This window comes from Salvelinus sp. IW2-2015, linkage group LG19, assembly GCF_002910315.2.
Source record: "Salvelinus sp. IW2-2015 linkage group LG19, ASM291031v2, whole genome shotgun sequence".
NCBI classification, from domain to species: domain Eukaryota; kingdom Metazoa; phylum Chordata; class Actinopteri; order Salmoniformes; family Salmonidae; genus Salvelinus; species Salvelinus sp. IW2-2015.
This window is the reverse complement of record NC_036859.1, coordinates 8,434,154-8,461,787: the sequence shown is the minus strand read 5'-3', so window position 1 is coordinate 8,461,787 and position 27,634 is coordinate 8,434,154. Positions and strand designations below refer to the sequence as shown.

Below are 27,634 nucleotides of genomic sequence, written 5' to 3'. Positions count from 1 at the left end.
AAGCTCAGACAGAAATGACCCATTTGTCAATTTCATTATTCCTATTTTACAATGTACAACCTAGATAATAAGAAGACTATAAATAGAATGAAATCCTTTATGTACCTGATTGTATTTCCAAACAGTAACATTTACAAAGACATGTAATACCTAGAGTATATGTTAATCGTTGACTCGATAAAACTAGCTAATACCGTTGTTAATGTGTTCATCCTAAATAAAGCGCCATTAAGAGCTTGGCACACATACATTCTATCACAAAACGCTCCCCTGCCCATATTTCTGTCTTTGAATATCCCAAACTGGTCCTCAAAGACAAGCACACACACCAGGGTTGACGTCAATTCCATTTCAATTCCAGTCTATTCAGAAAGTAAACCAAATTCTAATTTAACATTTTACTGATTCTAAAGCATTGGAAGAGAATTGGAGTTGGAATGTCATTGTATTTTCTGAATTGACTGGAATTTAAATGGAATTGACCCCAACCCTGACACACACACACACACACACACACACACACACACACACACACACACAGTGATGCTTCAGAACTACACTTTATCAGCAAGTCCATTACGTTTTTCTCGACTTCCAGACGACATTCAATTTGTCCTGTTTTTATTTGTTGAACTATGCTTCACTATTAACTTACAAGTCCTTGTTGGTGAATATTTGTAGCACTCATTAGTCCTTGTCTACAAAGCTCAATGGATGGATTACTTCTTAGTGGGAATGGGAGCTGGAGTCCTTCTGGTATAAAGAGAAATGGGTAGTGTAGTCCTGAGATGCATATGAGGCAAACTGGAGGTGTCTATTCCATTTTGAAATGTGTACGGGAGAGAAAACAGTTTCTAAACTGAAAACAAAGGCACCACTCTGAACGAGCTACAGACACGTTTRGCGCATGACAAGTCGGGATGACACAAAATCAACAACAAAAACATGTACAAAATAAAAATAAAAATCAGGAGCAGATGAAACGTTATTTACACGGACACGTATGTACAAAAAGTAAACAAAAAGTCTCGTTGTTTCCTCAGTGTTGCAGTGAAACCATCTTCAGCAGCTTCTTCAGCCTCAGGTCAAACCTCAGGTCATAGTTCAAGGGTCAAAGTTTATAGGGTTTATAAAAGTGCTGCTTTTCTCTCTTCCATTCATATTTTCTGTTGTAGTTTTTTTGTATGTTGATGTAATTCCTTGTGAAAATCTCATTCTAAAGTGCATGGATGAGGTAAATAAAATTCATTAAAAACAAATTGTTTTAGTTTTGTATCCWTTCACTGGCTCAGACGGGAACCATACTGTCTGGCATCTGTTCCTGTATTTGTTGCATGTGYGACAGCAATACCTGCTGCACACTGGCAAGGATCTGGTCCTGGTGTGATGGTGTGATAATTCCTATACTGGTCATGTCCCTGTAAACATGGAATAATTCAATTAGACATGTTCAGAGTTAAGAAGACCATGACTACCCACACAGAAGAAAGAACAGAGAAAGAGAAGACACAGAGAGAGAAAGAGAGAGAGAAATAGTGATATATAGAGGGGGGGGTTAGAGATTCAGAGAGAGAGACTCACTGATGTGTGAGGGTTAGCAGAGAATAGAGAGGCCATAATGATATATATATAGAGAGGGGGGGGGGGGGTTAAGAGAGAGACTCACTGATGTGTGAGGTTAGCAGGCTGTCAGGGCTGGTGTATCCAGCAGTAGTGAGCGTGTCTCTATACATGCCCATCCCAATAGCCTGAAGACAGTCTTCTGCTGACCACACTGACACAAACTCTGGGCCTACTACAGGCTCCAACAGACTGGGAACAGGTCTGCACAGAGAGATACAGACAGAGGATGAGATAGTTATGGGGAGTGAACGTTATGCTGGAAAAACACATTGAAAGAGCTTGCAATGAGAGACATCGTGTCCCGTGTGTGTACCTGTCTCCCCCTGTCCTCAGAGTGGTGGTCGGGTTGCGGATGAGTTTATCCAGCATGTTGAGGATCTGTGTGAAGCTGGGTCTGTGTGTTCTCTCTGTCTGCCAGCAGTCTAACATCAGCTGGTGTAGACACACAGGACAGTCCATTGGAGGGGGCAYACGGTAACCCTCGTCTATTGCTTTTATCACCTGGACAGAGAGGGAGGGAGAGAGACGTTTGTAATGTCTTTCTTCTTTTGGAACTTTTGTGAGTAACGTTTACTGTTCATTTTTACTGATTATTTCACTTTTGTTTACTAAGGGAAAATGGCGCCGGAAAGAAACGGCAGCAGTTTTACTGGCGCCCAGCCAATTGTGCTATTATGTGTTTCTTTTCACGTTATTTGTAACTTATTTTGTACATAATGTTTCTGCAACCGTATCTTACGGCAAAAAAGAGCCTCTGGATATCAGGACAGCGATCACTCACCTCGGATTAGACAAAGATTTTTTCTACAGCAAGGAGGAAGCACAAGATACTCTCCAAACACCCCACAGGGCCGACATCCCCGTTATTTGCAAGAGGAAGCGACGCAGGTACAGAGGACAAAGAGCCGGATGCCTGGTCAGGACCCGGAGAAGGCGAGTGGGAAAGCTGCCGTTACCGTCAATACTACTCGCCAACGTGCAATCATTGGACAATAAATTAGACGAGGTACGATCACGAATATCCCAACAACGGGACATAAAAAACTGTAATATCCTATGTTTCACGGAATCGTGGTTGAATGATGACATTGATATTCTGCTAGCGGGAAATACGCTGCACCGGCAAGATAGAACGATTTTGCTCGCCTGAAGTATTGTGATAAATTGCAGCCCACACTACTTGCCTAGAGAGTTTAAAGCTATACTTTTCGTGGCTGTTTATTTACCACCACAGACAGATGCTGGCACTAAGACCCGCACTCAGTCAGCTGTATAAGGAAATAAGCAAACAGGAAACCACCCACCCAGAGGCGGCGCTCCTAGTGGCCGGAGACTTTAATGCAGGGCAACWTAAATCAGTTCAACCAAATTTCTATCAACATGTAAAATGTGCAACCAGAGGGAAAACAATTCTAGATCACCTTTACTCCACACAGAGACGCGTACAAAGCTCTCCCTCGCCCTCCATTTGGTAAATCCGACCACAACTCTATCCTCCTGATTCCTGCTTACAAGCAAAAATGAAAGCAGGAAGCACCAGTGACTAAAAAAATGGTCAGATGAAGCAGAAACAGGACTGTTTTGATATCACAGACTGGAACATGTTCCGGGACTAAGACTGAATCATACTACACTGGCTCCGACGCTCGTCTTATGTGGCAGGGATTGCAAACTATTACAGACTACAAAGGGAAGCACAGCCGCGAGCTGCCCAGTGACACGAGCCTACCAGACGAGCTAAATCACTTCTATGCTCGCTTCGAGGCATGCATGAGAGCATCAGCTGTTCCGGACGACTGTGTGATCACGCTCTCCATAGCCGACGTGAGAAAGYCCTTTAAACAGGTCAACTTACACAAGGCTGCAGGGTTGAGAGCGTCAAGTTCCTAGGTGTTCACATCAACAACAAACTAGAATGGTCCAAACACACCAAGACAGTCGTGAAGAGGGCCCCCCCCCCAGGAAACTAAAAAGATTTGGCATGGGTCCTGAGATCCTCAAAAGGTTCTACAGTTCTACTGCAACATCAAGAGCATCCTGACTGGTTGCATCACTGCCTGGTACGGCAATTGCTCGGCCTCTGACCGCAGGGCACCACAGAGGGTAGTGCGCACGGCCCAGTACATCACTGGGGTTAAGCTGCCTGCAATCCAGGACCTCTACACCAGGCGGTGTCAGAGGAAGGCCCGACAAATTGTCAAAGATTCCAGCCACCCCAGTCATAGACTGTTCTCTCTACTATCGCATGGCAAGCGGTACCGGAGTGCCAAGTCTAGGACAAAAAGGCTTCTCAACAGTTTTTACCCCCAAGCCATAAGACTCCTGAACATGTATTCAAATGGCTACTATTTGCATTTCTGTGCCCTCCCCAACCCCTCTTTTTATGCTGCTGCTACTCTCTGTTTATCATATATGCATGTATGCATATATACATTCATGTACATACTACCTCAATTGGGCCGACCAACCAGTGCTCCCGCACACTGGCTAACCGGGCTATCTGCATCTCCTTTTTTGCACTACTGCTACTCTCTGTTCATCATATATGCATAGTCACTTTAACCATATCTACATGTACATACTACCTCAATCAGCCTGACTAACCGGTGTCTGTAWGTAGCCTCGCTACTTTTATAGCCTCGCTACTGTATATAGCCTGTCTTTTTACTGTTGATTAATTTTTTTACTTACCTATTGTTCACCTAATACCTTTTTTGCACTATTGGTTAGAGCCCGTAAGTAAGCATTTCACTGTAAGGTCTACACCTGTTTTATTCGGCGCACGTGACAAATAAACTTTGATTTGATTTGATCTAGTTCACTTGCTTTGGCAATGTTAACATATGTTTCCCGTGCCAATAAAGCCCTTGAAATTGAATTGAGAGAGAACAGGGTATAGAGAAAGAGGGTAAGAAAGCATGTTTAACTAACTTTGTCTACAGTGAATACATTTGCAAACATTTCTAAAAACCTGTTGTCACTTTGCCATTATGGGGTAGCGTAACAAAATATGGAAAAAGTGGGCTCTGAACACTTTCCAAATGCACTGTAACCGTCTAACTTTGCTTCAGTCCACACGGAAAATATTCCACGTTCAGGGGGAAATCCAGGTTTGAGTTATTACATAGAAAACACACTTACATCCTGGTTACTCATGTCCCAATATGGTCTCTCTCCATAGGACATCACCTCCCACATGACCACGCCATAGCTCCAGGTGTCAGAGGATGGGGTGAACTTCCTGTAGGCGATGGCCTCTGGAGAGGTCCATCTGATGGGGATCTTCCCCCCTGGAGAGTGGTACGTCCCAGTCACCTCCTGTAACACATGGGAAGAGATTTTTTTTGGAATCCACAGTCTAGCATTAAGGACCCATAGTTCAAAGGTGAGTGATCTTACACMCATTGAAACATGAACTTATCTCACATACTAAATCATTACCCCAGAGTAATAGGCATGTTAGTGTTCTATGTTCTCCCCTGTGTTCTTACCCGTGTGGTGTAGGCATTCTCAGGGTCCTCTTGGAGTACTCGGGACAGGCCGAAGTCAGACACCTTACACACCAGGTTGCTGTTGACCAGGATGTTGCGGGCAGCCAGGTCTCGGTGAACGTAGCTCATGTCAGACAGGTACTTCATGCCCGACGCGATGCCACGCAGCTTGCCCACCAACTGGATCACGGTGAAATGACCATCGTGTTTCTAATGGAGAGAGAGAGACTTTAGAACACGGAGGGCTGAGTGTCTGCAGGTTTTCACTCCTCCCTTGTACTTGATTGATGAACTCAGGTCACTGACTAGTAAGGAACTCCCCTCATCTGGTTGTCTAGGTCTTAATTGAAAATAACCCCCCCCCTGCTTTAGAATATAACACACAGTAAAGACATACAGATAGAACTTCTTTCTAATCTTTATTTAACAGGGCAAGTCAGTTAAGAACAAATTCTTATTTACAATGACAGCCTACCGGGGAACAGTGGGTTAACTGCCTTGTTCAGAACGACACCTTGTCAGCTCGGGGATTTGATCCAYCAACCTTTTGGTTACTGGTCCAACGCTCTAACCACTAGGCTACCTGACGCTCCAAGGAACATGAGGACCTCTTACCCTGAGGAAGGCATCAAGAGATCCATTCTCCATGTACTCTGTGATGATCATTACTGGTTTACCTGCACAGGAGACCAACAAGCAGCGATTAAGACAGGGGGGGTGTTCCACAAGGATCCGTTTTGGGTCCTCTGCATTTTTATATCTTTATAAATGCAGACAGAACCTGTCATTCTCTGCTTGGATTGGTCAAAGTAGCTGTCAATCACTCACATCGCGTGACCACACCCTCCAGTRTGATGATGTTTGGGTGGTCGAACTGTCCCATGATGCTGGCCTCAGAGAGGAAGTCCTGCCTCTGTTTGTTGGAGTATGCTGCCTTCAGACTCTTTATGGCCACGTAGATCTCCCTCTTTCCCTGGAGACGCAGACGGCCACTACACACCTCCCCAAACTCACCTACAACACACACAGAATAAATAACTACACACCTCCCCAAACTCACCTACAACACACACAGACACAAACACAGTATAAATAACTACACACATCCCCAAACTCACCTACAACACACACAGACACACACACACAGTATAAATAACTACACACTTCCCCAAACTCACCTACAACACGCACAGCATTAGCATCACACACCTTCAAACCTTGATGATGTACTGTGAGCGTGTGTGTCAGGCTCCCTTACCAATGCCAATGACCTTCTCTATGTGTATGTAGGAGGCGTCAATCTCTTTGGCAAACTCATGAACCGCCTGGTCAGGGTCCTCATAGGTGAACGGGTCCACGTATATCCTCACACCTACAGATGGAGAAAGGGAAGGAGATGGGTTGGGAAAATGAGTTTGACGCAATGGAGACCTGTTCGTGGAATAGGACGAAGTGTGTGAGTGCATGTGTGGTCTTACCTGGGTTTAGGTGTTTCTCCTCCTCTGAGTCTTGCTTGGCTTGGCTGTATTTGCCCCTCCTGAAAGAAGAAAGGTAGAGGAAGAAGTAGTGAGCGGCACGGAACACACAATGTGAGTGATTGACAGCTACTTTGACCAATCCAAGCAGAGATTGGCTATTCAAGGCGAGTGGAAGGGAAGAAGGAGAAGGGGGATGGAGGATGGGAAGGAGAGAGAATAGTGCCTCGGGTAATATAGGAGGAAAGGTGTGTTATCTTACAGAACCTGTCTGTAACACTACCCATTGTGTCTTTAAGCGGTGTGTGTGTCAAACCTTGAGAGCCACTGTCAGGAAAAAAGAGGCCTCAAGGGAGAGGTTGTGTGTGAGTGTTCCGAGGCCAGGGGGAAGCTGATACAGTGGCTGGGTTGTTGTGGAGACACTAATGATAAGTCAGGGACAAGGGGATTACCAGGTGAACAATCAGACCTTTAGAAGGACATACTGTCTCCTCTTTAATCCCCCTCCACAGCCCCAGGTGATCTGTGTGTGTGTGTGTGTGTGTGTGTGTGTGTGTGTGTGTGTGTGTGTGTGTGTGTTTTAGCGGTTGCTTGTGTTTCTGAGGCCATATGTGTTTGTACCTGCGGCTGATGATGAAGACTGCGGTGGAGATGAGCAYTAGAATCACACCTCCACTGATTGACAGCAGGAGCAGGGTGGAGTTAGCGGCATCACCAATCAGAGGCAAGGGATCTGTCAGTCGGAGGGGACAACAGGTTACAAACCAGGATGTTTTCATTAAAAACAGGTTCCAAAAAAATGCAATATATCTCTTGCTCAAAAACAGCCAAATAGAATAGAATAGAATAGATTAGAATGTCTTCTACCTGAGTTGGTGGAGAACTCCAAGGGGCTGCTGAACTCTCCGTATCCGGCGGCGGTGCGAGCGCGCACCTGAAACAAGTACACAGTAAGCGGACTCAGCCCAGTGATGTCAGCACTGCGAGACGCCGTCTTCATGATGCGGTAGGAGCTCTCCTTCTGATCCTGATTGGACGAGAGACAGGAAGAGAGAAACAGGGGAGGGATCTGTTAATGCCTGAGCAGAAATCTGCGGTCAAATACATTAACCTTTCCAAGATACAGCATAACTTAAATACACCCCATTTTAATTGGCAAGTGTAAAGAAAAGGGGTAACGGATGATGTCATGATCCTAAAATGTAACTTGAAGTTGCAAAACAATGTTATCTGTGTGGTTCTGGAGTGAAAAACCTCTCCCTGTGGACTCTCGGCCTATAATCACAAAACCAGACGACAAGCAAGGACAAACTGTCGCCACACAATTCCAAATCAACTACAAATCACTCCCGCCCATCTAGCTCCCTTTTTCTCTCCCAAGTCCCACATAAAAAAACTCCCTTCATTTCTCCCTCTCTCTTTTTCCATGTCAAACACAAGGAATGCTTTGAAGATTGTTTATTGGTTGTTTTATAGGTCTATTGATACCAGTTTAAGCAGATAGCATGTGAACACTCACAAACATGCATAGATACACAGAACACACACCAGTAATAGGTTTCCATAGACTCTTTACTAAAAGAAAGTGCTATCTAGAACCTAAAAGGGTTCTTTGGATGTCCCCATAGAAAAACCATTTGAAGAACCCCTTTTGGTTCCAGATATAATCATTTCGGGTTCCTTGTAGAACCCTTTCCACAGAGGGTTCTACCTGGAACCCAAACGAGTTCTCCTATACAGCCGAGAACTCTTTTGGAACCTTTTTTTTTTTAAGAGTGTAAAAAAAAAAAAAAGATTTCTGAACCGCGGTTTCCACGAGGCATCTCACCTTCTCGTAGTACTTGACCTCATACTCCAGGATCACCCCATTGGGACGGTCGGGCTGTTGCCATGCCAACGACACACCATGCCTGGTGACATCACCAGCCTGGATGGATGTAACTGGGGAGGGAGCTGAGTGAGTGAGAGAGAGAGAGGTAKATAAGTTGAAGAACTAGGACAGCCCAAGATATATCACGGCTTTTATGTTTGTGTATTGGATCTCTTGAATAGTTTCCCAGAAAATAATGTATAAGACACATTGGCATAACATCTGCAAAATAAAATAATTCAAGCTACAGGATTGACAGGTTTTCATGCAAATCCACATTTGGAGTTATGAAACAACAATTCCCTGAATGTTTGATGGCAATCACAATGACCCAATTCACCACAGCCGAGTCCTGGAMGAAACTTTTACCTTTTCTCTAGGGAACAGGCCACGACCTTTCTCACCTCTTTTCAGCCTGTCTTTCTATCCCTTTATCATTACCTTTCCCACTTTCTTTCCATCCCTCCATCAATGTCTACCCCTTCCCTTTCTATCCCTCTAATATAGTCTTCCTCTTATGTCCCTGTATTCTTGTGATAGTCCCTCTGACATACTGAATGACAGGAGAAGAAGGTTCAGTCACTGGTCTATGTGACTGTACAGTGTAGGATGCTGACTCACTAAAGACAGAAAGTAGTTATTTCAGAGTGAATGAGTATTGAATGACAACACTGTTTCTMCCTTTGAGTAATAGTTCCCAGCCTTCTCATTTATCACCCAGTAGGTTACGCTACTCGACACAGGGAGACAACACACTTCCCACAGGTAGTCKGAGCAGGTGTGTCTGCCACTATCTGGGACTCAGAGGCCGCGTTTACCTAGGCATCTGATCTTTTTTTTCTTACACTCATTGATATTTTGACCAATCAGATCAGCTCTGAAAAAGATCTGATGTCAAAAGATCTGATGTGATTGGTCAAAAGGTCAATTCCTTGGAAAAAATATCAGAATTGGGCTTCCTGTGTAAATGCAGCCAGAGACATTGTAAAGATACTAGAGTCAGTGGGCTGTGTTCCAGTTCACGTACAGTAAACCACACGGGGGAAAAACACGTACATAAGCACACACTCCATCTGACTCACACTCCCCGTAGAAGCTCAAATGAAACACCTCGTAAAACTTTACAGACCTCCTAAATGTAGAGGTGATCAAACCAACACGCTTTCTCCCCGCACGTGCTACACACACACACCGTGGCATAAGCCAATAAGATGATGATCACCGTATCATTCTGTTCATGTCACCGAGACAAGTCTCTCCTTGAGAGTTTGACACAAACACACTCAGACACGCACACACGTAACTCACATGTACTGTTCAGAATGTATTCACACCCCTTAACTTATTCCACATTTTGTTGTGTTAAATTCAAAATGGATTACATGAAAATGTATTGAAAATGAAACACAGAAATATCTCATTTACATAATTATTCACACGCCCGAGTCAATACTTTGTAGGAGCACCTTTGGCGGCTATTACAGCTTTAATTCGTCTTGGGTATGTCTGTATCAGCTTTGCACATCTGGATTTGTTCCTTGCAGATTTTCTCAAGCTTTGTTATGTTAGATGGGGATCGGAGCTGAATAGCAATCTTCAAGTCTTTCCACAGATTTTCCATGGGATTCAAGTCTGGGCTTTGGCTGGACCACTCAAGGACTTTCACATTCTTGTTCCGAAGCCATTCCAGCCTTGCTATGGCTGTATACTAGGGGTCATTGTCCATTCATTGTCCCCTGTATCCTTACCCTTCTCCCAGTCCATGCCACTGAAAAGCATCCACATAGCATGATGCTGCCACCACCATGCTTCATGGTAGGGATGGTGTTAGACAGGTGATGAGTTGTGCCTGGTTGTATCCAGACCAGACCAGGCGCTTTGTATTCAGGCCAAAGTGTTTTATCTCATCAAACCACAGAATCTTTTGCCTTATACTGTGAGTGTTTCACGTGCCTTTTTGCAAACTCAAGGCGTGCTGTCATGTGACTTTTTCTCAGGAGTGGCTTCCGTCTGGCCACTCTAGCAAAAAGCCCAGATTAGTGAATTGCTGTAGAGACTGCTGTCCTTCTGGCAGGTTCTCCCATCTCAGCCAAGGAACTCTGTAGTTCTGTCAGAGTTGTCATTGGGTTCTCGGTCACCACCCTGGCCAAGGTCCTTCTTGCCCGGTTGCTCAGTTCGGTCGGCCGACAAGCTCTAGGCAGAGTCTGGGTAATTCAATATTTTTTCAATTTCCCAATGATAGAGACCACTGTGCTCTTGGAAATTGTCAACACTCTGAAATGGTTTTATACCCTTCCCCAGATATATGCCTCATCACAGTTCTATCTCAGAGATCTACAGACATTTTCTTGGACTTCATGGTATAGTTTCTGCTCTGACAACTGTGGGACCTTATATAGACAGGTGTGTTTCTTTCTAAATCATGTCCAAACAATTGAATTGGCCACAGGTGGACTCCAATCAAGTTGTAGTGACATCTCAAGGATGATCAAAGGAAATTGGATGCACCTGAGTTCGATTTGGAGTGTCATAGCAAAGGGGTGTGAATACTTATGTAAATGTGATAGTTCTGTATTTCATTTCCAATAAAACATTTTTTTTCCTAAAAACACATTTCCCCATTGCCTTTATGGGGTATTGTGTGTAAGAAGAAAATATATATATATTTCATCCATTTTGAATTCAGGCTGTAACAACAAGATGTGGAATAAGTCAAAGGGTATGAATACTTTCTGAAGGCACTGTATACAGACACACACCAGTAGGCACAAAAAGTTCTTCCAACTTAATCCAATTCACATTCCCCCATTACCTGCTTCACAGACATTCTCACACACTCTCACACACCCCTCAATCCCCCACACTCCATGCAATGCACAGCCTGTGCTTGGCCCCTGAAAACACACACACACACACACACACACACACTCCCCTCGTTACTTACATACTCCTTCACACAAACTCACCGGCCTGGTTGGTGGTGAGAGTGACAGACACACTCTGTCCTGCCCCTGCACTGTGGCCCTGGGAGACGCCGTTGCGGGCGAGGATGGTGAAGGTGTAGCGTGTATGTGCCTGCAGCTCGCTCACACACACCCTGGTGGCCCTTAGGCCACTCTGCTGGGGAGAGAACAGGACATCTTGACTGCAGGGCAGGCAGAACTGGGCCCCAAGAGGACCCTTAAGAGCCGCAAGGCTACCAGCTTCTCCAAGTCGACTCCCAATCTGAGTTTGATTCCCGGTTTGACTCTCAGGTCCGTGGCAGAGCAGGCAGTCCACACTGTAGCTGATGTCACTTCTCCCTCCGAGCCTGAGGGGGGCGCTCCACTCCAGAACCACTGACGTCTCGTTGACCTCGGAGATCAGCTGCTGCGGAGCAGATGGGGGTTCTGGGATACATAGGACAGGGAGGTTGAGTTAGAAAAGATAGTGGTTATGGTTACATATTCCTCTGTGGTACAGTTTGTCGTTATGTTTTTGTGTGAGAGTGTTGTCTGTTTTCTCAGGCTGACTGGCTGAACCCTGTGCTGTATATAGGCATAATTAAGTTTATGACAAACAGACCAAAGTCTCAGTCAGATCACAGTTGCTGGGGGAGAGAGAGCGAGAGAATGAAAGAGAGAGAAAGAGAGAGCGAGAAGGAGAGAGAGGGACAGAAAGTGACATGTAACTGAGCCCGAGGACTATTCATTCGATCGCAACGCCTTATCTCCCGTCCAGGACACGGTGGATTAGTCAGAAGTCTTTAGATCAGTACAGAGGGACGACTGAGAGGAAAGAGAGAGAGGACAAAAGAGAGAAGAGGAACAGAGGGGAGAAAGAGTACAGCTGCATAGATTGATCGACCCCCTAGGGGGGAAATGTTGTGCGCGTGTGTGTGTTCTTACGTGTGCAGGGCATAGATGCAGGGTCACTCTCAGAACGGTAGTATGCCGGGTTGCAGTCACAGACAGTAGCCCCCTCCTTCTCTGAGTGACTGTGCGGAGGACACTTAGAACATGCTCTGTCTGTAGACACAGCTCTGTTGAAACCGACCGTACACGCTACAGAGAGAGGGGGGGTTCCATTCATTTTCATTCTAGTACAACCAACACATGCATTGACATGGCAATACCCAGTTTTGACTTATTCAGAATGCCCAACCCACATGGCTGTCAACCCATTCATGAAATCCTTCACTTTTTCACAACTCTTCTAGAAGTAATTACGTTATTATCATCTCTATTCTCCCCCTATTTCATTTCCGGGGGTGACCAAGTCATCGCAGTGGGAGTGGTTCGGAATGTGGGAGTGACAGAGTTTGTGTTTGAAAATGGGGGATGACAGTGTGTGTGTGTGTGTGTGTGTGTGACAGAGTGTTTTATAACACTCATCAGTAGAGGAAGTCTTCCCAAAGGAATGTCCCGTCTCTGTAATAAACGCTGTCCTAACCATCCCTCTCTTCTGGGAGGCTCTACCTCTCTCTCACACACACACTTTCTTTCTCACGCTCTCTCTATCTTTCTCTTTGTATTCCTCTCTCCGTTTTACTCTCTCTCTCCCGTTCTGTTTTCCTCTCTCAGTATCTCTCTCCGTCTCTCTTTTTCTCTCTCTCCCTCTGGAATGCTTTGAAGATTGTTATTGTTTTTTTTTTTATAGCTCAATCGATACCAGTTAAACGCTGATTGCATAAGAACATGCACACACACGCGCACTAACACACACAGATAGGAGCCATTCACATCCGCTAACCCTGCTTTTATGGCTCTATGTCAAACACTTTACAGCTGTGAGGCCTCGATGTCGACATTTTACATTTGAGTCATTTAGCTAGCAGACGCTCTTATCCAGGGTGACTTACAGTTAGTGAACTCATCTTAGGATGAATGCAGACAACCACATATCACAGTCGTAGTAAATGCATTTTTCCTCAATTAAAGAAGTTATCAGAAAGTCTGTGCTAGTAACAAAAGGCAGGTTTGTTTTTGACTGAGCCCCCGCTATCAATGAGTGAGTGTAGTTCCGGGTATTATAATACTATCAGTAGAGACCTTGGTGTGTGTGTGTGTGTGTGTGTGTGTGTGTGGGTGTCACGCCATAAAGTCATACACTGTTGAGGGTGGCGGTCTTTGTGAGGGTGTGCGACAGAGGGGAAAGAGGAGTGGAGAGAAGGAGAGGAGAGCGAGAGAGAGAGAGAGGAGAGCAGCAGTCCATAGTCACCCTCTCTTATATAGGGATAATAACACCTTTATGAGCTGTCATTCCAGGTCAACGCTCACTCTCCCTTTGCAGCACAAACACAAATCATGACACACACACACACACACACACACACATGCCTTTTCCCCTCAGAGAGAGGAATGATGAAAAATAGAGATTATCAGAGACTGTGGGGAACGAGAAGAGAGAGGGACAGAAACATAGAAGATAGGGAATGAGCGAGAAAAAGAAAGAAGAGAGAAACAGTGACGTGAAAAGACGAAGGAGTGTTTATGGGTTGGTGGCCACACTCTCTCCCTTTCTTATTCTCTCCCTCTCACCTTCCCTCTGTTCATTGTGGAAAAAAGGGAGAACGGCAGGGTGGGATGGAGACAAAGCKAGCTCACAGCCTTGAGTCCTGCCCTCCTGCTACAATTCAATAGCTCATGGTGTGCCAAAAAATGTGTGCCAGTATGGCTGTATGTGTGCCGGTGTGCTTGTGCATGTGTGGGAGAGAGACCAAGTGTGTGTATGTGTGTGTGTGTGTGTGTGTGTGTGTTCATGTCAACGGCAGGTCAGGTATCGCGTGTCTCTTTGATGGACAGCCCCGGGGTCGTCCATCAGACTCAGAGAGACAGGAGTCCCGCCCTGCAGAACGCACACAGTAGGAGTGTGTGTGTGTGTGTGTGTGAGAGAGGGAGGGGGGTGGCAGTTGACAGAGGAGGAAGGACAGTAGGACACACACACACGCACTGTAAACAGTCAGATTCTTGGCTCTTGTCTCCAATCTCCTGATGAGAGCGGCTGAAGCTGCTATTCAAACCCAGCAGGTAAGGGGTAGACAACTCACATTACTCTCTAAACTCTCTCTGTGTGTGAGAGAGATCCATCTCCACTCCTATAGTTTCTCCTTCCCCTTTGCTCTTCATTTTACTGAAAATTCTGAGTTGGGTAGAGTGAGTAAATGAGTGTAGGCTACTTCCTTTGTACTACAAACTCCATAAACTGTGTGAGAGCGAGAGAGCGAGAAGGACATCTTTGACTATGTACAGACTCAGTGAGCATAGCCTTGCTACTGAGAAAGGCTGCKGACAGCAGACKTGGCTCTCAAGAGAAGACAGGCTATGTGCACACTGCCCACAAAATGAGGTGGAAACTGAGCTGCACTTCCTAACCTCCTGCCKAARGTATGACCATATTAGAGACATATATTTCCCTCAGATTACACAGACCCAAAGAATTCGAAAAACCAATCCAATTTTGATAAACTCCCATATCTATTGGGTGAAATACCACAGTGTGCAATCACAACAGCAAGATTTGTGACCTGTTGCCATAAGAAAAGGGCAACCAGTAAAAAATATATTTAAAATATAAAAGTTTATTTATTTTTGTACTTTAACTATTTGCACACCATTACAACAGTGTATATAGACATCATATGACATTTGAAATGTCGTTATTCTTTTGAAACTTTTGTGATTGTAATGTTTACTGTTAATTGTTTATTTCACTTGCTTTGGCAATGTAAACATATGTTTCCCATGCCAATACAGCCCCTTAAATTGAGAGAGAGCGAGAGAGAGCGAGAGAGAGAGAGCGAGAGAGAGAGAGAAGGGGGTAATTGTTGCAGGGGGCTTTTGACATGCTAATACTCTCACTGTCAGTTCCACCCGCCCCTCCCCCAGCCTGGGCACACACACTAAACACTGTGTGAATGTGAAACTAAGTCCACCTAGACTAGTGTGTAACTAGCAGGTCTGGGTGACTGATGGAGGAAGAGGAGCGAAAGAACTCTGTAATTATCCTCAAAGACGACGAGTGTCAACACCTTTCCAATGACAAATGCATTCCACATACAAACGCACAGGGCTGTGCTTGCATATCTGAGCGTGCGGTGGTGAGGTGGGAGCTAATCCTGGTTTACCCTAAGGGAAAGGCAGGCTGACAGTCAGACACCTCACTCACTCAGAGGAGCCATACATAACATCTAACCAGGCTCTCATACAGATGTCCTGTTGTGTTTAACTGCACCACACACTGTGTGTCACTGCAGAGGTGACACATCCCCATCGAGGATAATCATAGTTCTTCTGGTTYGGAACTCTGATTTTGTTCACAAGCCACAAGAGGAAGTACCGGAWACACAAGAGGGATTATGTAATCAACCTAGATTGCAAAGTAGCTATATTAAGTAGCTATATTCTACTATAATTTTGAAGAGCCCCTTGATCACAGAGGAGTGAATGGGACAGCCTTGGGATCASTAATCTACAATGGTTAACTCTGAAAAACTCATCTCGTTTTCCCCAGGTCTACCGGGCACCCATAACTCCCTCTGATGTCCATCCCTCCCTCTCATTTATCACTCCATCCATCCATCCATCCATCACTCCGTCCCTCCCTCTATCCATCACCTAGACAGCTGACACACTGAAGCGGTCAGAGGCACTTCCGACTCAGAGAGCGAGAGGGAGGGCGACAGGACAGGGTCATAGAGAAACTCAGGCACACACACACTGTATGTAATGAGATAGATTTGCATTTGATCTGGATTTGCATTTGCGCAAAAAAATGAATATGTAAATGACCAAGATGATAGCAATAAAAGGGCACCTTTACTGTGAATGTTTCTCTTTCACTCTCTCCTCTTGTTCTCCCACTCCCTACACCTKTCTCTTCTCTCTATCGGTCTCCCTCGTCTCTCTCACTCGCTCTCCTCTCTTCTCTTTCAGTAGACAGGTGATGATCGATCATGTATTCAGTATTCCCCCACAGTGAGAAGCAGACAGGATATGAATATTCAGACTGTCAATACCTTTGTTTTACAGACACAGAAGCAACACACAGCACAGCACTGTGATCACACACACACACACACACATTTCCAAAATAAGTCATGTTTTTTTCACAGGAACTTCCATGTGTGTGTTTTTTTAAATGGGGTTTAAGGTAAATATGTAAATATGTGGCTTGAACACAACCAGTCATGTTTTCAACTAATTGTCAAAAGAATCACTTCAAAACGAAGGTTACCTTCGCACGTTCATCCAAAATAATTCCAGCATCCAAACAGTGGCTGAAGCTATGGCATTTTCTTGTGAATGATGTCCAGCATAAGGCAAGAAACAATGCCTTTTTTTGGCAACTTTTTCMAATCATAGTCGCACACCTCATGTAGCCTAGCCCACAGGCCTTTATGTTTTGATATGGCTTTTTCACTATAAAAATGCAATATTTGGAATATRTGTGACCGACCGCCTTGATTCTGTCTTATGTAGCAAAATTTGAAATTGTGTTTTTTTTATTTTTACATGGGATAAAAGCAAAGACACAGAGCTACAAAATGGTACATCATACACCGCATTTGACGAACAATGGGAAAGTAATTCTGCTTTGAAAGTTGATAAAGTTGTAACCTCATTTTTGAGAAAATGGCCTTTGAATGTTTTGGTACCTACTGGAGAGCTTGTCTTTGTCTACACCCATTCAGCATTGTTCACACCCTCTTAAMCTTTAGCCCCACCCATCTCTTTAAGGGTTGATCCGAGCATTCTGTCCTAACAACAGCAGTCAAGCACCCAAGCTAACTGGCTAACATTGGCTAGCTACTTCCAGACACAAARGAGAGAACAGCTCACTGACCATTTTACTCATCCTAGCAGAGCTGGTTAGGCTGTTTTTATGTTATCCAGAGCGTTGGTGACTGCAACTGTGCTGCTGGCAACAATTTACACTTTTTTGCCAATGTTTACTGACACCGGCCATATTCAACAGGTGTTGAGTGTTCGTAAATTCGMCAGTTATTCTGCACTCTGGCACAGTCAGATGAGAGTGTTCTGAAATCGGAGAAGATAGCCAGAGRGAATTTACCAGCTACGTCTATCAACAGTTGTCGCAGTGACAATCTATTGAAATGGTTACTTGCATAGTGGAGTATTTTGTTAACCTCTCTAGGGTACGTGAGACGGTAGCGTCCCACCTCTTCAACAGCCAGTGAAACTGCAGGGCGCCAAATTCAAATACAGAAATACTCATAAAAATTCAGAAAACAAAACATTTTACATAGGTTTAAAGATTAACTTCTTGTGACTCCAACCACGGTGTTAGATTTAAAAAAATGCTTTATGGCGAAAGCATACCTTACGATTATTTGAGAACATAGCCCAGCAGACAAATCATTACAAACAGTAACCAGCCGAGTAGAAGAGTTACACAAGTCAGAAATAGAGATAAAATGAATCCCTTACCTTTGATGATCTTCATATGGTTGCACTCAGAAGACATTCATTTACTCAATAAATGTTCCTTTTGTTCGATAAAGTCTCTTTATATCCAAAAACCTCCATTTTGTTWGCGCGTTTTCTTCAGTAATCCACAGGCTCAAACGCAGTCACAACAGGCAGACAAAATCCAAATTGTATCCGTAAAGTTCATAGAAACATGTCAAACGATGTTTATATTCAATCCTCAGGTTGTTTTTAGCCTAAATAATCGATAATATTTCAACCGGACAATAACGTCGTCAATATAAAAGGTAAACATGAAAGCGCGCATGAAAAAGCTCTGTGACACGGCAGGGTCCACTCATTCAGACTGCTCTTACCCCCTCATTTTTAAGAATACCATGCCTGAAACTATTTCTAAAGACTGTTGACATCTAGTGGAAGGCATAGGAACTGCAATTTGAGTCCTAAGTCAATGGATACTGTAATGGCATTGAATAGAAACCTACAAAACCAAAAAAAATCCTACTTCCTGAATGGATTTTTCTCAGGTTTTCACCTGCCAAATCAGTTCTGTTATACTCACAGACACTATTTTAACAGTTTGAAACMTTAGAGTGTTTRCTATCCAAATCTACCAGTTATATGCATATCATATCTTCTGGGCCCGAGAAGCAGGSAGTTTAATTTGGGCATGCTTTTCATCCAAAATTCCGAATGCTGCCCCCTACCCTAGAGAAGTTAAGCCATGTAACTAGCTAGGTAAACAATAAACCATAATCCCAACTCATGACGTTACTACCCTGCATGAATCTGCAGGTAGCTAAACAACCAGGTTCAATGTTGGCTAGCTAACATTAGGCTATAACTAACAAAGCAAATGGCTCTGAGATATGAATAATAAGATCATACATGTAACATCAGCTAGCGAGCCAGCCAGCTAACGTTAGCTAGCTAACAGTACACTTGAACTTGAAATGAAAATGACTGTCAAAATTAGAAAAGTGTAATATCTGAAAATGTAGCTAGCGAGACTATCWTACCCATATACATCATGGATGGGCGCTTCTCCCTATCACGGATGCCATGGCTGCCCTTAGTATGAAGATGTAATCCGGAGTGTTTACATAGCTATCATACTCTATTTCCACTGATTTCAAAACTCGGTCCTCCAGAAAGTGGAGAGCAACACCTACGCAGTTTTAATACACAATACTTTTTATTTATTTTTTTTAATTTTTTTTATGCTGCGTTAGACAGGATTACCTACACATACTGACCAGCTCCGATAGACAGCAGCGTGCTATATGGCAGACCAATCCGAACTCATCTCTCGGCATGTCCAGCCCACTCATTATCTCAGCCAATCATGGCTAGCGGGAAGGTTGCTCGCTTTTCTGTTGCTAAACCAACTAGGCTCGTAATTTAAATATTTTAATCGGATTTACAGATGGCATACAAGTCTTTTATTATGGAACATGAAAGTTCACATGTTCCAGAAGGCATTACTGTCAAAAATACGCATTTTGATTAAAAAATAAGTTAGGTTCAAATGGCTCTCCTGTGAAGTAGTGACCCGTGACGTATGCCTAGTTTCCTGAAACGAGACATTTATGTCTTGCACAGAATAGAATAGGTTAACTTTTGTACTATGAAAGATAGTAAATTGACATAGGCTAGTTATTTTGCCATTTGTTAGGCCTACTCATCATATTGGCTGACGAAAAGTAAATGGGAGAGTTCTTCCAATATCTTCAATATGTACCTCGGACATGGTTAAGGGCACGCACAGTTGTGTCCCCGATGTGTCTGTCTTCACTTGTAGCCTGTGAAAAAACCTGATCACTTGAGGGAGAGCCATGTGAGTGAGAGGTGCTTCGGAACATGCAGCACTCAGGGAGAAGGGCACAATGGCCACTGGCCGCAAAAGGTATGGATTTTTTTATGGTGCATTACGGCCAAACAAAGGGGATGCCACCGGGAAATTCGAGCCGTTATCAAGTGCTTGTCAAATTGTGAATGAGAGACTGATGTAGTGTGTACAGCCTGCACAAAAAACAAAGWGGAGCTAACGCCTTTCAAGCGACTTTTTTCAAATCATCAATAGACTCACATCATGCAGCCTTACAATGTATTAAACATCAAAACATATAGCCCAACGTTTGTAGAACAACTAAAGTTACATTTATTTGTTAACTGCTCAACACATGCTCAACTGCATGTGCGCACTCCGTCAAATCGTTTGGAGAAAATATCCTTTCTATTTAATTCAGCTTAGTTCAAGTGTATTCTTCATACTATAATATAAAATAATGCRACGGAATTCTAAGCTAATCTTGTCTGCTAAATGAACTAGTGTAGCCCACAGCCATTTGGCATAGCCAGATCAGGACGTAACATAAGGACAGCTCAACTTCTGCTCTTCTAAAATAGACTACATTTTCTTCATATCATGTTTCTTTACACCTGTCTAAAAAATATATTGAATTTATTGTGAAGGTGTAGGCTATATTACATGAGTTATTTGCTTGACAATCACCGGTTTATACGTGTGCATGTTTTTCTCATCTGGCGAAAACAAAAGCTGATTCAAAGGGGGTGTGTCAGATTTCAAAACTCTTCCGCGGTAGGATKCACATGAGTATCCTTGATGAAAGGTGGCTATTGAGGAMGGGAGGACGCTTCTGTTCACCTACTAACGAATTGACATCTCCCCAACCACTCAACGGTTTCCGTGTCAAGAGAGAGAACGGAGGAGAGAGGGTGGAAGACAGACTTTTGCTCAAATGAGAAAATGCTTATGTCACCTGAGCGAGCAAAACAGTGCCCCTCTGTCTTACTATATGTAGCTCATGTATCTGATGCCGTCTGACCAAAAAGAGTATGACATGTCATGCACATGGGCAACACATACRGAGGCAGATGGGTGCMGTTTCGCTCGGATGCTTTATCTGGGATTGTTGCGTCTTTATGTCGACGTGCGTCTCAGTCAAATAAATGATCAATATTTAAATATTTGATTTCGATGGGCAAGGAGGTACAGTAGGGCGGGCCAGGCCCCATTAGGCCCACCCATAACGCTGGCCCTGTCTCTCTCTCTGGCCATCTCTCTCTCTACACACACACACACACACACCAAATCCTCTGTTAGTTGAGTTATTGAAGGTGCACCGGAGTGAAAGTCTCTCTGACGTCGATCACACTTGGACAACCGCCACCATGCATCTTATAAAATCTAATTTCAGGTCTCTCTCTATCACTCTCTTACTCACTTTATTTCACCCCATTCAGTGTCTTCGGAAAGAATTCAGACCCCTTGACTTGTTCCACATTTTGTTATGTTACAGCCTTATTCTAAAATGGATGAAATATGTTTTTCTCAGCAATCTACACACAATACTCCATAATGACAAAGCAAAAACAGGTTTTTAGAAAAAACAGAKATACCTCATTTACACAAGTATTCAGACCCTTTGCTATGAGACTCGAAATTGAGCTCAGGTGCATCCATTCCAAGACTCAGACCATGAGAAACAATAATCTCTGGTCTGATGAAACCAAGATTGAACTCTTTGGCCTGAATGCCAAGCATCACGTCTGGAGGAAACCTGGCACCATCCCTACGGTGAAGCATGGTGGWGGCAGCATCATGCTGTGGGAATCTTTTTCAGCGGCAGGGACTGGGAGACTAGTCAGGATCGAGGGAAAGATGAACGGAGCAAAGTACAGAGAGATCCTTGATGAAAACCTGCTCCAGAGCACTCAGGACCTTAGACTGGGGTGAAGGTTCACCTTCCAACAGGACAACGACCATAAGCATACAGCCAAGACAATGCAGGAGTGGCTTCGGGACAAGTTTCTGAATGTCCTTGAGCGGCCCAGCCAGAGCCCGGACTTGAACCCAATCGAACATCTCTGGAGACACCTGAAAATAACAACGCTCCCCATCCAACCTGACAGAGGAATGGGAAAAACTCCCCAAATACAGGTGTGCCAAAATTGTAGCATCATACCCCAAAAGACTTGAGGCTGTAATCACTGCCAAAGGTGCTTCAACAAAATACTGAGTAAAGGGTCTGAATACTTATGCAAATGTGATATTTTTTATATTTTTGTTGCAAGAATTTCTAAAAAACTGTTTTTGCTTTGTCATGATAGGGTATTGTGTGTAGATTTATGAGGGGGAAAAACGATTAAATACATTTTAGAACAAGGCTGTAATGTAACAAAATGTGGAAAAYGTCAAGGGGTCTGAATACTTTCCGAAGGCACTGTATATCTCACACAAACACATATACACACTGCAGAAAATAGAAACACTCACACACAGATAACGCCCACATGGACACACAGTAATAGCAGCAGATGAGCAACCACAGCTGAACAAAGTCCCTCTAAAAAGGCGCCGTCAAAACTCTTAACAAAACTCTTAACAAAACGCAGAGGTCCTTTTTCATTCCGGAGTCTGACTGTCCCATTCACATTTAAACCACCTCTGTTGTCTCTCCTCTCCTTCTCTGTCCCTCCCTCGCTTCCTCTCCTCCCAGCCCGAATCACAGCTGTCAGAGTTTTGACGTCTTTATCAACCTCGGTCATGACCCTGCCCTTCACAACTTAACAGAGTGTATTTGTGTGTGTGTGTGTGTGTGTCTGTCAAAGTTTTTGACGGCTTCATCAAGCCTGGTCATGACCCTGCTCTTAAAGGTGTGTGTGTATGTGCGTGTGTGGAGGGGTTGGGCGTAAGGGACATTGGGGGATAAAGTCGAGGGGAGGGGGGGTAACCTCTCTTATGTTTGTGTTCTTGCCCCCGTGTGAGCCCACTGCACCCCCTCTAACACCCCGACATAGTAACAATTGGGGGGACTGGGCTATCATTGATGCCTTATGCCGTAAATGGCCTCCTTATAGAACCCCCTCTCTATTCACAAACTAATTCCTCCTTCCTTTCCTCCCTCCCCCTCTCTCTCTCCAATCCTCCACCCCTACTCCTCCACCTCTATCCGCCGGTATCTCTCTGCACTATTTCTCTCTCTGTCTCTTCATAGCACTCTATAGCGCTAAAAAGTATTCTACTCATTCCCTGCCTCGCTTTGTCGTTTCTCTCTCCCTATTGGTCACCTGTCCATTGTTTGCAGGCCACTAATTGATATGACGGAAAGACTTAATCTAGGTTCCAATCGATCGTCAAGCCTGACAGTACTATGGCAAATCACTAGAGCGCTCCAGACCTGAGTGGGCTGTTTCAACTTAGAGTGGGGAAAAGGAAATACTTAAAAAGAGCTAGTCCTTCACTTCTGTTCAAAGGTGATCAGAGTCAAGGGTCTAGTTAAATCTTGTTAAAGAAAACAGCCTTTAGATGTCATTAACTCTGCTATGGATAAAGAGGGGGAGGTCTGGATGGAGAGAGAGAGGGATGGAGAGGAAGAGAGAGGGAGGGAGAGAACCTGGTGTCTGTCACATACAGAAAAGTTTGATAGCTATCCCTTTCTCTACTATCACAGACACAGACACACACATACACACACCTTCTGCTCGGTCCGCAGGCCTTTAAACGTTTAAGCTGTTTGTTACATAATTAGCCTGCTGGGATGGCAATAATAAATAAGATTGAGAGAATAAACCCACAGCTGTATATCATTCCCTACTGAAGCACTGACGCTCAACTGGTGTGTGTGTGTGTGTGTGTGTGTGTGTGTGTGTGTGTGTGTGTGTGTGTGTGTGTGTGTGTGTGTTGAACAGAGACTCTCTATTCAGAGAGAGTAAAGGCGTGCTGTAAAGCTGTCTTCAGAACGTCTGTTCCCTCCAGTCTCGCCTATTTCCCTCACTCTCTCTTCCAGAGGTCCAAGAGCTGATGACTTAACTTTAGCTCAGTCGACTAAGTGCATACGCCCGGGGGTTCGATACAATTTAGAAGAAAATGTGGTCATTAAATTAAAAGTAAATCAAATGCCTTACCCTGACAGACTCCGCTCTTCTCCTCGTATCCCAAGTTACAGACACACCCACCAATGGGGACCAGCCATTCCCCGTCTGCGCCACAATACATCTTGGGCTCCTCCCTCTCTTCTGATTGGTTCACGCACGACCCCCTGACCTCCACTAACGAGGAAGTGTCAGCTCCGGTGTTGGTATCTGGGAAGGTTGCTAAGTTGCGGACAGTGAGGGGGCAGGTTTTGTAGAAGACACGTACGGAAACCAGAGCGATGCAGGCGCCAACATCCTGGAACGCCAGGTAGAAACCCTTCCGGGTTGTGACCTTTACGTCACGCACCTCAGTGTTCAGCTTCATGATGCGGTCCCCAATGTCCACCTGATCATTGTAATAATAACAGAATTACTGATAATAAATAGCCATAAGAACACAACAATGTTACTTCCTTGTAATTTTCACATTGAAAAAACATAATCAACACACCATCAGATCTTAAAATTTAACAAAGAGATGAAAAAAAAACAAGAGTCCTAACCTGAGTGAAGCTCTCGTCGGCTGCCACGGTGTCGATCTTGAGAAAGTTGCTCTCTCTGATGTAGTGCTCTCTGTCATTGTTAGACTCATAGTAGTAGAGGTTGAAAGTCTCCTTACAGGTGCCGGTGACTCCAGGCAGGCTGTTACAGTCCCGGAGGGTGAACTTGATCTCGACGTAGATGCGCTGCGCTCCAGACCGAGGGATCCAGTCGGTTCTAAGCCAGTTGCTCTGGCTGGGTTCCATCACGTTACACACCTGGTACGTTCTGATAGGGACGTTCTTCTCATCCATGATGCTTACCTCCTCCCACTGGGAACACACACATTCTGACCATTAGACCAAAGTCACTTCTAGTCATCAATCAGCTTCAGTGACGACAAAACCTTCCGTGCGTTTATCTTGGGATAGTTTATCAAGGACGTTTTATGGAGTTGCATGGTGACCTTGCCTAACTATGGCATCTTACTACCATGGAATAGTAATGTGGCCTCCCACTCCCTGCTGGTGAGAGCTTTAGACGGACCGAGCCAGAGAGTGTGTGTGTGTAGAGGTGTTCTATAGGAGCTGTCATAGAGTATGGCTCCAAGTTTTATTCCCTCCTTTGGAGTCTTTGTTGAAGGACAGAAATCACAGCTGTCACAGTCGTAAAGCTGTACACTGGCCCCCACTGTGATGTGGAGAGGGGTGTGTGTGTGTGTGTGTGTGTGTGTGTGTGTAAGCAATGGGTGGGTGGGGGTATGCTGGCAATCAAAGGGCTCAGTGTGTGGGGACCAGGACCTTGTCAATCAAGCAGTTCAGTAAAAGAAAGTGAGCGCAGGGAGACTGGAGAGGAGTCAAGTTCACCAATAACTCTTAAACTAACAAAGAAGCTGGAGAGAGTGAAAGTGAGCGAGAGAGGGTGTGCATGCAATAAAGACAGAGGGAGATGGAGACTGCAGTAGAATGCCATCTAGCTTGGATTATAGGGTATGAAAAAAAAGACTCACCCATAGTCTACCTGTGTACAATTATGCATTACAAACACATGTTCTCACTGAAATAGGTTATTTTGTCTCGGCAGGACCACATACCCCTCCTTCTGTTGGACTTGCCGCCCATTTCAGCTCGCCAGGAACTGTCCTTGTGTCCAGTAACGTCTCTGAAACACACAGTTACAAACAGGTAGGGAAGGTGATTTCCACTTTCCATTGGCAGCTACTCTTAGGCTCAACAAGAACCCATACATACTGTATTCATACAGATGCAGATATGGAAAGAAAATGACAAGATCGATAAAATATCACAAGACAGACAGACTATCTCAAATATACTGGAACGAATGTATAGATTTTAGGCTAAACGTTACACATATAACTCACCCATGACACTGTGTTGGGATTAACCGGTGCCCCTGTACATTTTTTATTTAACCTTTATTTAACTAGGCAGGTCAGTTAAAAGAACAAATTGTTTTTTATAATGACAGCCTACACCGGCCAAACCCAGACGACGCTGGGCCAATGGGACTCCCAGTCATGATACATCCTGGATTCAAACCAGGGTGTCTGTAGTGACACCTCAAGCAATGAGATGCAGTGCCTTAGACCACTGCGCCACTCGGGAGCTCCAACATTGACTCTGTACCGGTATGCCCTATATATAGCCTTGCTATAGTTATTTTACTGCTGCTCTTTAATTATTTGTTACTATAATTTCTTATTTTTTACTTAAAACTGCATTGTTAGTTAAGGGCTTGTAAGTAAGATTTTCACTGTAAGGTCTACCTACACCTGTTGTATTCGGCGCATGTGACAAATACAATTTGATTTGGGATAAAACCCGTAGCGCAAAGGCCGTAGGTCACTGCTTAAACCGAAAATGTTTGACGTTTTACTTGTTAGAAATGTGACATTTGTCCGAATTTGGAGGTTTCATTTGTGGTCACTGCTTAAACCGAAAATGTTTGACGTTTTACTTGTTAGAAATGTGACATTTGTCCGAATTTGGAGGTTTCATTTGTGCCCCTGTTCGAACTGCTTTAGGCTGAGTAGGCTACTGACTGCATAACATTGAAATTCAGCTCAAATTAAACGGTAAAAGACTGAACCTGAGAAAGATAGTATGGGAGGCAACCGCATACATCTTTTGATTGCAGTGATTGCAATTATCATTCATCATTATAAGCTAGTGAAACAAATAGTTGGATAACAGTCAAATGAACGAGGAACAACGGTGTTTTCCAGGCAGCGGGTAGGAACTCCAAGTATGTACATGCGAAATAAGAAATATCAGTTTCCAATAGTGCCCGAATATGAAGGGGAAAACGGACCCTCAATTAAGACACGTTAAGTAGCCTAACCAAATARTTCGGAGAACCGTACACTCCCCCCTTAAGCCTAAACAATTCCAAAACACTGATTTCCTTACCTTCGTTAGGTGGATACACTCGGGCGGCGGAAATAATTGTAAACATCCATATTAACGCACAAGTTGTTTTGCAAAAACTCGCAGCCATTTGTGCTGTGTGGAAGTGTCTCCGTTTAACTCCGCGCATCCCTCTTGGAAAACTGTGTGTGTGTGGGAATGATACTTGGAACGCTGTGGGCAAAAGGAGGTCTCTCGCGTTCCTTCTGACGCAGTTGTAGGTTTCTTCTCTTCRCTGGTCAGCGGTATCTCGCTGGCATAGGGTGTAAGTGTTTGTCAACGTGTGAGTTGTTATATGTCATATGTGTAGATTATGTTGTAATGTCTGCGTGTTTTTACTGTTTTACCTGTGTTCCTGGCAATTAAGTCACTGACAGTCGTGTGACAACATCACACTAAGCCTGCGTCATTGATTCGTCATGATGAGCCAATATAACGTGATCGTTTCGATAAATCAACAGACAAGCTTTTAACGAAACATTTGTAGTATGTGACAAAGAATAACCTTTTTTTTGTTTGGGATTGAATAGGACTAATTTAAYATAGAAAACTGCTTATAGATTGAAACAAAAGTGATAGATAAAATAGTGTGTTTTGGAACTGTGAACACATCAAATATGAAGACCTCTTCCCACCGGGCAAAAAACTGGTTGAATCAARATTGTTTCCACGTTTCGATTTGCTAAAAGTAATCKATTTAAGGGCATTTCGTCTTTCTTTCACCCAACTTTTAACCCAAATCCAATGACATAGTGACCTTTTTGGTTGATTTCACATTGAATTCATGTTAGTTGAAATATAAATCAAAACTAGACGTTGAACTGACATTCTTCCCAGTCAGTAGGTTGCTTGCTGAATTACAATGCCTCACTGAAAAGGATGGGGGAAAAACAAGAGGGAG

General features: G+C 44.0%; 1 protein-coding gene across 2 annotated transcripts; it reads right to left on the bottom strand.

Moving 5' to 3' along the window:
* Positions 1 to 83: 83 nt before the first annotated feature.
* Positions 84 to 27,123, bottom strand: LOC111979708 (ephrin type-A receptor 4-like). 2 transcript variants are annotated; one of them, XM_070448783.1, is made up of 19 exons: positions 26,737 to 27,123; positions 25,401 to 25,468; positions 24,331 to 24,639; positions 23,819 to 24,173; positions 12,347 to 12,502; positions 11,426 to 11,848; positions 8,418 to 8,542; positions 7,457 to 7,616; positions 7,211 to 7,322; positions 6,593 to 6,651; positions 6,373 to 6,486; positions 5,943 to 6,128; positions 5,730 to 5,791; positions 5,115 to 5,324; positions 4,765 to 4,941; positions 1,937 to 2,124; positions 1,696 to 1,824; positions 1,582 to 1,611; positions 84 to 1,418 (listed from the first exon to the last, which is right to left on the bottom strand). In XM_070448783.1, exons 1-19 carry the CDS (start codon positions 26,861 to 26,863, stop codon positions 1,289 to 1,291), a joined length of 3,120 nt encoding a protein of 1,039 aa, XP_070304884.1. In that variant the 5' UTR covers positions 26,864 to 27,123; the 3' UTR covers positions 84 to 1,288. The 2 variants fall into 2 exon arrangements, with proteins under 2 accessions (XP_070304884.1, XP_070304883.1); XM_070448782.1 differs by lacking the exon at positions 1,582 to 1,611 and having other exon boundaries at positions 84 to 1,420; positions 1,671 to 1,824.
* Positions 27,124 to 27,634: the final 511 nt, after the last annotated feature.